We start from the raw sequence: 11,515 nt of genomic DNA on the forward strand, positions 1-11,515 counted from the left end.
AACAAAGGTCATTTATTCTCTGTATCTGTGTGTTGTGTTTGCTTTTTTGATGCATTGTTTTGCTAAAGCTTGTGTAGAGAAGGAGACAGTCCCAAGGAACACATTGTGTTCATTGATTTGATCGCATTTCTTTTAAAAGTAGGGCAGCATGGTAGGAGATAAAAGTTTGGTGTGTGTGGGAGATTTCAAATGTCAAGCAGCAAGCATTCTGCATAAGAATGCATTGGATTACTACTGCAGTGGAGCTGGAGAGGAGTTCACACTGGGTCTCAACACGGATGCATTTCGAAGGCAAGCCCCATGTCCATAAATCCCTTTCACTACTGTAAGAAGAGTAGATTTCTGAGATTATGGCACAGGCTGATGTACAAAGTTGATCAGTGTCCTCAAAATAAGGGTGAAGTTAGAATTACATATGTTGAGGCACATTTTATAGAAGACAGATACTTTTGCATGTAACCAAATGTTGTATAGCATATCTGACTTCGTATTTAAGGTGTACATCCTTTGATTGCTATTTTGAAAGGTTTTTTCCTTCCTCAGTATGTCGTGAAAAATTCCTGGCTAACGTCTTAAAGTATGCCCCAGTTGACATTTATTTATCATAACTTGCTTTTGTAACAATACTTTGCCTTTCACATAAGCATGCTGTTTCATAAAATAGGCCTCAAACTGTCATGGGGACTGTATCTTCAACAGCCTGTTGTTTCTTTGCACATTTTACTTCTTTCATCAAGTTGGTGTGATAACTTATAACTCTCTAAAGTACATATTTGTACATGAATGATGCAAGGTGGTGCCTTTGTGTACTTTGTAGGCAATGTATACAGTGTTAAAGGGCTTTACTCTGTAATGTTTTCATACAGTGTGGGTTGTAAAGCATTGATATACAAAATGGTGAAAAGTTTAATGCATCAGGTTCAGTAATCATGTCTTATCATACTGGAGCACAAGTACATGGAGGAGCCCCACACACATCCTAGGGTATTTAAAGCAGACAAACATAGCTGGAGTTGCTGAGCAAGGTATATTATTGTGGGATTTGTTCTCATGACAGTAACTATGAAGAGTATTGTCCTCCAGGATGTGCCATGTGACACCTTATAGTCTGGTAGAAGTTCAATCTTCTACAAAACTACCAAGCATCACATCCCGGAAGGTAGTACTTTTGTTCTGTATGAAAAGGGTTAAGTGGCCATTTTGGTGGTCACCTGAAGAGGCTGGAAAACTTGAGGCAGTTCAGAATTTGGTGCAGGTAGGTGTCAGATCTGTGAAAGTAGCATTCTAATTCACACATTTGCTTGTTATAATGATTCTGCAATAATCACCTGTCATATTTGTAATACATATTGGTCCCCCTGCAGCAGGTCATGTTTTCCTGTCAAACAGGAGACTGCAGAAGTAAAGGTTGAATTCTTATTAAATGAGCAATGGGGTGTTTGGGGGGTGATGTGTTCCTGACACTGACAGATTGAGGATCCGTCCACGGTTTTTGCGTGATGTATCTTGTCGGGACCAGTCGATCACAGTGCTGGGGACAAAGGTGGCAATGCCGATAGGAATCGCTCCAACTGCAATGCAGCAGATGGCACATCCTGATGGAGAATGTGGCAACGCAAGAGGTCAGTGTTGTCAGGATTTCGCTTCTCCAGCAGACTGTGTTCTAGAATATCCATCGAAAGTAAGAATAATCATAATATTACATATACAGTCAATTGTGTGGATGTTTTTTCCTTTCAGAATGTATTTATTAATGTTTTAAAGAAGAGGCATGGTCACTAAAACATAGTGCTTACTGCTTTGGCTTGAGCTCTCAACTGCATATGATTAAAACACAAACATTTGTGTACATATTTCACCATGAGTAGTGGTACTGTAGTATTAACCCCCCTTCCCTAATTTGGGGGGTTCTGCCATGGTTCACTGTAGAGATGGCAGTTGGTGAATCTGGGCTGTAATATATAGGACATACAGTATAGACCAGTCTGTGAATGACCTCATGTAGCTGAATCATTTAAAGGCATCACTGACATGTTGAGTGACCAGGCACTGCATGACTTCATTCCAGTAATCCCTACCTGCTGAAGAAATCATATACAGCGTGTTGCACCTGACCAGACACTGACTGCCTAGTTCAGGTGACAGTATGAATATTGCACAAACGTAAGTTCTGCAGACCAAAGAATATTGTCGCTGTTACCTTATCAGCAGATGTTCTGGAGTTCCAAGGGTTTTCCTGTCATTCTGACTGCATGCCTTACTTATTCGATTTCACGGTGGTGACACCAAATTTCATCACTGGCCACCCAGGAGGCAGAACTCTGCCCAACCTTGATTCTTGCTGGTTGCCCTTGGACCCAGTATATGAAGAGGCTCTTACGGGCTTCTCCACAGAAATAGTGTGTTATTGGGATGATTTTAAGAAGGTGAAACAGCTTAGGGCAATGTGTATGAGTGACAGACACTGAACAGTGTTTTGTTAAACTCAGTTGAAATGTCAGGTCTGATCAACATAAATTTTAATTTCATCCTTCAGCATTTCAAACATGGTGGTCATGCAGACCTGTAATGTGGGGAAAACAATACCAAAGAAGGATTATGAAGGTTAATGGATTAGCAAAGAGTTCTCCTTCAGGTGGTAATTAGGCTGTCCATTGTGATTAAAAATATGTTCCTTTAAGTAAAATACAGAATAAAGTACACAGTATGTCATGGTGGGTAACACTCCTTTGTGTTCAAGAAGCCCAGGGTTCAAATCTTGGCATGAATTCTGAATTGTGCTGACTGAGGTTCTTAAATTCTTGTTTTTTTTTTTTCTGGTGTAGGCAGCCGGATTTTAATTGGGTGATGTTTGTATTAAGGAATTGTGACACTAGCCCAGATGGACTGCAGATATGTGCCATCACAGTAATGCAGTGCGTGGCCACTAATGATTACACAAACTTGTACAGGTCCTTCCCAGTTTGTTCATAATCATATATGATGCTATTCACTTTAACTGATGGTACAGGTTTCCAAAATAAAACAAAAGATGTATACCACTGTTTACAGTTTAATTGATGTGGACACTGAATATTACAGTTTCTGATTCTGAGCTTTCGTTGGGCTTTCCTGTGAGTGTGATAATATAATTCAAAGGATCAACATTGTTAATACAAAGTCCATCCTGGCTCAGCTGAGTCTATTCATATCCCATCAATAATCTTCCATGAGAATTATTTTAATGTTATCTACTAATCTCTTTGGGTTCAATCTTCTAAGAAGTTTTGCCATCAGAATTCTGCATGGAATGCCATTTATTGGGGTAAAAATACCTTAGCAGGTCTTGGAAAATTGAACAAATTTGTGTAAATGTAACAAAGTAAGTAAAAAAAGTAAAGCTATCCCTGTACCAGGCCGTGAAGGCCCATAGGGTTGTGAGATGTTGAGGGTCCCACACTATCTAGACAATCGGCTCCAAGATGGCGGTAAGGTTGTGAGCCTTACACGCTGGCCGCGCTTTACTCCCCAGGAAAATTATTAAATTTATTCCTGGTACTCATTTCTGTTAGAGGTTGAGTAAACCCCAGGGCCTAGTGTGGCTGGAAGGATTAGGTCAACTGAAAAAATCCAATGACCTCATCGGGACTTGAACATGCGACCTTCCAGCTTGTAGCATAGCCTCTCAACCAACTACGCTACGGCGTGCCCCAATAAAGTAAGTAAAGTGAAAGAAAAGGTATCCCTGTAACAGGCCATGGATGCCCATAGGGTTGTGAGATGTTGAGGTTCCCACATTTTCTAGAGAATCAGCTAATAGATGGCAGTAAGTTTGTCAGCCTTATGCACCGGTTGCCCTTTACCCCCAGGAATCTGGTACTCATTTCTGTTAGAGGCTGAGTCGGCCCCAGGACCATAGTGCGGCTGGAAGGATTAGGTCAATTGAAAAATCCAGTGACCTCATTGTAATTGAACAAGTGACCTGGCTTGTAGCATAGTGCCTCAACCAACTACGCTACCGCATGCTCCCTGTGTAAATATAATATCAATGGTTAATTTTTATGTTTTGACAGCTGCTGGTGCAGTGGGTTGCATCTTCATCTTGAGCACATTGTCCACAAGCAGCATAGAGGAAGTGGGATCAGCTGCACCAAACACCATCAAGTGGTTCCAACTGTATGTCTACAAGGACAGGTACTATGTTCGCACCTTTGCCAGTGGTGAATGCTTCTGTCTGTCCAGCAGTGAACTGTCAGACCACTAAACCTGCAGGAATGTGAAACAAAAATATTTTTTCCCATTTGATTGAAACTCTTAATATTTTGCTTGGAATCAGCTCTATGTGTTGTGTACCTTATACATCACAGCATAATGTATTCACCAGGCAAGGAAAGAGTAGATTCACTGCTCCACTATAGCCCCAAAATGATGCTTTTGCAATTGTATTGACTTGAAGAAGAGAGAAAGAATGTAGGTCTCAGAACAGCCAGCCTGTGTGAGTGCATTGTCACATGACCCCACTTCCAGATCAGAATTTTACACTGATCATCATGCACCCATCTGGTGTATTTTTTCCAGGTTCCAACATTCCTTCTTGAGGTCTTTGTTGTTTTTGTAATTCTCTACCAGAAAATGCTGACATAATACTCTCAAATAGTCCATAAGGACATGCTTCTATGCTTTTTGACTTCATGATAATTCTGTAGTTTCAAATTATGACAATTTATGTAGCTGATAAAAATACTGATAAACAACCATAGATTCTCACTTAATGGATTTCTATTAAGAATTATTCAGAAATAATTTACCTGTTGTTTTGTATAATTGTGAAACAGTTTTAAGGAAGGAAGTAAATTACAAATAGCTGAAAATGAATTGTTGAGATATTTGGACCTAAGAAATATGAAGTTGTGGTTATGACTGGACAGATAGCTGAGCAAGAAACAAGAAAAGCAACCGGACTTTGGCAGGAGAATTCTTTCATAAATTACACATGTGGTAGACCAAAAAATTGGCATTAAAGGGAAATGTGATGATGTTAACTGGTCTGACTTTGATATTAGTGTGGTGTTTGACAACCACCAGTCACGCTATTTCCATAATTTTGATGATGTGGTTCAAGCTGCGTGTGGTTCCAGATATGATTTTTTTATCAGCTGATGAATTCTGAAAGGTGGTTTGCAGGATTAAGAATGAACTACTGAGAGCAAGGGAGGATTATTTTAACTTATGTAAATAATCTTACTGCAAGTTTGTTGTTTTCTTTGTTGTTGTCATGTCTTTAAATTAGCAGTACACAGTTCTTTGTCTTTTAGTGACACATCAACCAAAATAGTCCACTATGCAGTCTTACTCAGTGTTTGTTTCTATTGACACACACATAACTGAATAGTTAGCATTCATACTTCATACTCAAGTTTCAGCTATTGGACAAGAGGCCAGATACCCTGAATGAAATTTTTACACTTTCTCTCAGTCCTGCCAGGCAAACAGTACCCTTAACACTCTAATGCATATAGTTTGGAGAGAATATTATTCCTTTCTCTGCTCAGAGCAACGTACTTACAAACTCTGCCCTCTTTGTACTTTGATAATATTGGTGAAATTAGACTTTCCTATCATGTCCTAATACTATGTGAAATCATTAGTGGTGTCTTAACCTTAGAAATTAGAAAGTAGCATGAAAATATTTGAGAAGAATATTAAATATTTCAACTAATTACTTGTTTTATAAACTAGAAATTCAGTAAAGAAAGTCGTCTTCTGGGTTTAGGCGCCATGTATTCTCTGTTTTGGCTGACGTTTCGGAGGAACGTATCACCTCCATCTTCAGAGCAGGTGATTGGCTTAGAATGCAGAGAGCAGTAGCCAAAACGAAGAATACGCGGCGCCTAAACCCAATGGAGGTGATACGTTCCTCCGAAACGTCGGCCAAAACGAAGAATACACGGCGCCTAAACCCAGAAGACAACTTTCTTCATAGTCATCGCCGTGAAAACCTCAAAACTTACATAGAAATTCAGTACATTATTGTTTAATATGTGAAATGGTGACACATTTTGCTGTGCACAGGGATGTGACACGCAAACTTGTGAAGCGTGCAGAACAAGCAGGTTTCAGAGCTCTGGTTCTGACGGTTGATGCTCCAATGTTTGGAATCCGCAATGCAGATGTCAGGAACAAGTTCAAACTTCCACCACATCTCAGGTGACAAAAGAAAAATAATAAAATACTTCATTTTACATCTAGTTTGTTCACTAAACACAATTTTAATGTGATGGCATAATCACAAGGGAAGGTATAATGGAGCTCAGAAATGAGCATGCATGTGTTCCCACTTACGAGCATGATGTTGCAGCAAATAGTGCTATAACATCTCAGTTCAAGCACACTGTAGCACTGGGCTGGACGTGACACTGTCGGAAATCTGAAGTAGCTGATTTTTAGTGAGTTGGCCATGATGTGGGAGAATAAAGCCAAGCCATGCCACACCAAGTTTTGATTGCACTCAAATAGTAGGTACTTTAACATTTATCAGTACCTGTCTCAATAACAGCAACCACTTAGCTCTTGCTGTTGTTCACTTCTGTTCCATTGCATGCCAGTGCACTGTCATGTACTATCAGTGAACTGCTCATCTCATTCTATGCACTGTTTCTCTATACATGACAGCTACATGCCATTTCCAAACTCATGATCAGACTTAGGCTGTTGAACTTCAGAACCACAGTTTTACATCATTTATAGTTTCCAGAATGCTTGGGTTATAATGTGAACAGGCGATTCTTCACTTTTCTGGAAGGAAGGAGAACAAGAAAGGGGGATGGGAATTGTCAAAGTTTTGAGTGAGAGAGGTGTGTGCCTGCCAAGCACCACTGCCTCCGCCCTGCTACGCTTTCATTCCCATGACAGTATGGAGACAGTGACCAAAATCTACTATGTGTATATATCATCATGGCCGCCACTGTACAATGTCTTATGTTCAAGCTGTGTGAAGATGAAAGTGACCTACAAGTAGTGTCACATCTTGGGTCCTTCACACTATACTGTGCCTCAAGATTCAGAGAAATGTAAACCAGCATTAAATAGTGGCCATTTCTTGGCCCGAGACCAACTGTCAGCAAAGTCTGAGTTGTGCTAAATGGATCTGTTTTGTTTCCAGTCTGGCAAATTTTGAAGGCATCAAAGCAACTGGTGTAAAATCTGAATCTGGTTCTGGTATTAGTGAGTATGTTAACCAACTGTTCGACCCATCACTGACCTGGGATGATGTTATATGGCTGAAAAGGTAGTGTTCTTACAGTAATCTGCATACCTAAGGTTGTCTGTTAGTAATGTGATCAGAACATGAGCTAACCACTCTCTTCAATCTTCTTTGAAATTTAAGAATACTAGCTATACTTTTTTCCTGTACACCTTCAGGGTGTGGTGCTTAATTGAGCACAAGGCCATATTTACTGGTTAACTTGCTTTTGATTAAAGCACAGTGATACTTAATACTAATAATGACATGTAAGTTGTGTTTTGGGGCTGGTGTAACATGACAGGTGGAACAAGTAGCTGGCTGGGGTGGCACACTTCACATTCCCTCCGTTTTGGTAGTCATCTGAACATGTTATGCAACAATGTAAATGAAGCTGCTTTAAGAGTTAGGCTGCCCTTGACGGTTTTCATCACAGTGTCTGGAAATCTCATATTGTTAATCCCAACAAATTTTGAGGAAGCTAGACTGTTTTTAGCTGAGATAGGGTAGAATTTCTTGTTTCCTGGTGTGTCAATTAGGTTTGTGCCTAGCATGCCATTAATGCCCATTGACATTTCACCTGTTGCAAGTTGTAACTTTGTAAAGCCATTTCCATTCTGTATAATGCTTCCATATCTTTGCTTTCTCTCCCTGTATCACATCTTTTAAGCACCTCATTTGCTTCTTTCTAGCATCACACAGCTGCCTGTGATCCTGAAAGGCATTCTGACAGCAGATGATGCCACAATTGCAGCAGACCTGGGTGTAGCTGCCATCCTGGTGTCAAACCATGGTGCTCGGCAAGTAGATAGCACTCCAGCCTCAGTGAGTACAGATGTGGTGCAGTGGGGGAGGGGCTTTTACTTACATACCTCCATTTTGGCCATTCAAGACTATTTATGCTGAGCCCCCAACAGTATTCAGGATAGAAGAATATTTTTTAAAATACTTTTAATCTATATCATTAACTTCTGTTATTCTTTCTGGTTTGCTTCCCCCATGTGACTCAGCCACTGGAAGTTCTGTGAGCTCCATGGTGTACACCAGCTGTCTCTTCTGTTATATTTGCAAATAACTCCATGCAGCAGTCTTTCTTGAGAGAAAAATTAGTTGTAAATTCTGTCACTTAACACTGCTATTCTTTGGTGGGGAGTGTTCTTTTATTGTATATTTGGTTGCTCAGCTAGCTGAGAATGTGAACATGAAGGTTCATTACCATGTTGACAGAAGCTTGCCACTGGTCATTATCTTGAGTCAAATGAATCCAGTCCACAACCACCCATCCTACTTCTTTAAAATCAATTTTAATATTATCTCCTACATACATTTCTCTTCATTCCCATGTGTACTACATGTATGGCCCATCTTATCATCCAGTTTCTTATATTTAAGACTGAAGAGAAGAAGAAAACAGTTCTTGCTGTGGTTCCAGATTGAAGCCCTGCCGGAAGTTGTGAAAGCAGTAGATGGGCAGTGTGAAGTTTACTTGGATGGAGGAATAAGACAGGGTACAGATGTATTCAAAGCAATAGCACTGGGGGCAAAAATGGTGTTCATGGGACGTCCAGCTCTATGGGGTTTGGCCTGCAATGGAGAGGATGGAGTGAAGTCCATCCTCAATATCGTGAAGACTGAATTGGATACTGTTATGGCCCTTACTGGTATACAATGTCTTATTTCTGCTGCAGCCTGTGTGAATATATTGCTTCATTAACTTTTCATGCTTAATTTTTTTTTCGTTTCCAGGTTGTGCTACTATAAAAGATATAAAGAAGGAGATGGTTGTTCATGAGTCACACTACAGTCACCTGTAGGTGTGAACAGCACTGATCATCCACCTGCATCAGTGCTTCTCAGTTCCTGAGGTCATGGAACATATTTCCCTATATTGTAACCTTCTGAAGCATGAAATTCGTCAAAATAATATTAAAAAATTCAATTCCTTCCTCTCAGGGAACACTGCAGCTCCATTACACAGACCAGTCATTTAATCCTGTTCGAGGAAATAATCACTTTTTATTCTGAGAATCATACAAAAACCCATAAATGCACTCTGTTAACACAAGTGTGGTATATCCTGGTGAATCGAAGCACGCCTGTGGTCAGATGCAGACTGTCTGGCTTCATGTACCACTTGCTTCCAATCTACACCTACTCCACAGTCAGGATAACACAACTTTCTGTTGGAGAACTATGACATCTCAAAGTAGATCATTTTGGGGCCAAGTGTGGTATGAAATTTAGTATTCTGTGATTCTTTGAAGTGGAGAAGAAAGGTAGTCTTAAAGTAAGTAAAAGTAAAGCTATCCCTGTAACGGGCCGTGAAGGCCCATAGGGTTGTGAGACATCGAGGGCCCCCCACATTATCCAGACAATCGGCTCAAAGATGGCGGTAAGGTTGTCAGCCTTATGCGCCGGCTGCCCTTTACTCCCCAGGAAAATTATTTAATTAATTTTCTGGGAGTCTTACAGTTTTCTTTTGTAAAAAGCAGTTTTAAATTTAAACTAAATTAAATAGATTTGACGGTATGCACTTCCGTACCTCGGTTCTCATATAACATGAACTTCTTGTTTCTTTCATTGCTCTCTACAAAACATCTGACCCTATCGCTGTCATTCCAGATCAGTTTGGGACTTTGCCAGGTTATACACATATAGCTACCACTGTGTGTTAAAAGAGTTAAAGCAGATGTGTGAAATAATTCTGATTGGAAAACTACATGAACTGAAAAAGTTTGTGAGTGTATATACTTATGAGCAGAGTACTCCATCATCCAATTCCCTCAGTTGTCAGTCAGCTCACAGAAATTAATGGAAGGAATTCAATTGTGTTTCCCCATTACAATCCTTTTATTAGCCAGAAGCATATAAAGATGAGATTTGTGTACTGTCATAGGTTAAATGTGTTTTTACAAAAGAGGATTTGGACATGAATTATATGAAAAGCAAATTTTAGGAACCTTTTGAGTCCACTTCCTGATCTGTGAGATCTGAGGTCCTCACAACAGTAAACAGATTAAGGTTTTGGGGATGTGATGTCACATAGTTTTGGCAGACAGGTACCTAATGTACTAGACTATGCTCAATTGTGAATGTGTTTGTAAGAATTTAGCATACTGTGCATATATGAGCCTTATGCTCAGTTAAGCATTATTCCATGAAGATGCATGAAAATAAATTCACAAGCTGTAACTTCACTTAACCTACTGATGTTGACTTATGGAACAGTTCTGTACAGTGCTGGGATGGACCAAGCACTGGCTTACACAACTGTTCCACATTCTAAGTACATAATTTTGGCTTTTCCTCAGAGAGGACAGTTTGGTTTTTGGTTGTATTTACACTACCTCAGTAACTCACTTCTGCAATTAATAAAATCTTCTTGGGCTATCAGCCACATCATTTGGTTAAAATTGACTGACGATTCAGGACCATCTCTGATTCCAACATCAAGATCACATAAGATTTTTACGATGGGGTAGAGATCATAGAGATGGTCCATGGAACAATCATCATGTTTAAGCAACTGACATAGCCCAAGAAGATTTTACTAACTTTAGCTAACGTGAATGAAACTTTCAGAATTACACTTACACTGTGCTAATGTCCACCATGCATCTTAACAGAAGTGAAACTATTTTTCATCAGGTATTGATTTTTCCAGAAATAATTCCAGCTCCAGTAACTGAAAACCTCAATCCCAATTCTTTAATTTTATTTTGGGAGTCACAAGTCATGCTCAACTTGAACTGTGGGCATTCCCATTGTAACAGAAAGAAGTTGTATTGCTTTTCTGTACTCAAAGGAAATTATTAAGCAGACTTATAAAACGAAGTAATATAGGTACCACATGGTATATCTCCCACCATTCCCAAGAGTTATTAGCTGTGTTCTTGCTCCCTCTACACGCATTCTCAATTCATAACTGGTGTTGCTGGCGGCATGGTTTCCACTGCAGTAATGTTGGAGAGTAGGCAGTGCGCTTATACTCCCACCACCCATGTTCATTCTTTTCTGGACTGGAGTATAGCCTTGACCCCTTCATCCCCTCCTCCCTTATTTTCCAAGCATTGACAGCCCCTCCAGACCAGATCTTTCCAGCACGTACACCTGAGTAACCACTGATCATTTTGTTACTGTCTCAGTATTGCCTAGAAATAAGATTTATTGCCTCTTTAACTCATATTCTTTGAACAGGCACTAAAATGCTGACTTTCAAAGAACATAACAACATTACTTGATGTTGACAAACGAATTACAAACTAGAAATAAGGTCTATATTTGGGATTGGCC

The 11,515-nt window shown here is 39.8% G+C and overlaps 1 protein-coding gene across 1 annotated transcript; it reads left to right on the top strand.

Annotated features, from left to right (window-relative positions):
- On the top strand, positions 1 to 9,580 carry LOC111864071 (peroxisomal (S)-2-hydroxy-acid oxidase GLO5). Its single transcript, XM_023851056.2, has 8 exons — positions 1 to 291; positions 1,471 to 1,622; positions 4,053 to 4,173; positions 6,052 to 6,186; positions 7,142 to 7,267; positions 7,915 to 8,047; positions 8,655 to 8,883; positions 8,969 to 9,580. The coding sequence occupies exons 1-8, from the start codon at positions 149 to 151 to the stop codon at positions 9,034 to 9,036; spliced, it is 1,107 nt and encodes a 368-aa protein (XP_023706824.1). The 5' UTR covers positions 1 to 148; the 3' UTR covers positions 9,037 to 9,580.
- Positions 9,581 to 11,515: the final 1,935 nt, after the last annotated feature.

This window comes from Cryptotermes secundus, unplaced genomic scaffold (assembly GCF_002891405.2).
Source record: "Cryptotermes secundus unplaced genomic scaffold, Csec_1.0 scaffold669, whole genome shotgun sequence".
NCBI lineage: Eukaryota > Metazoa > Arthropoda > Insecta > Blattodea > Kalotermitidae > Cryptotermes > Cryptotermes secundus.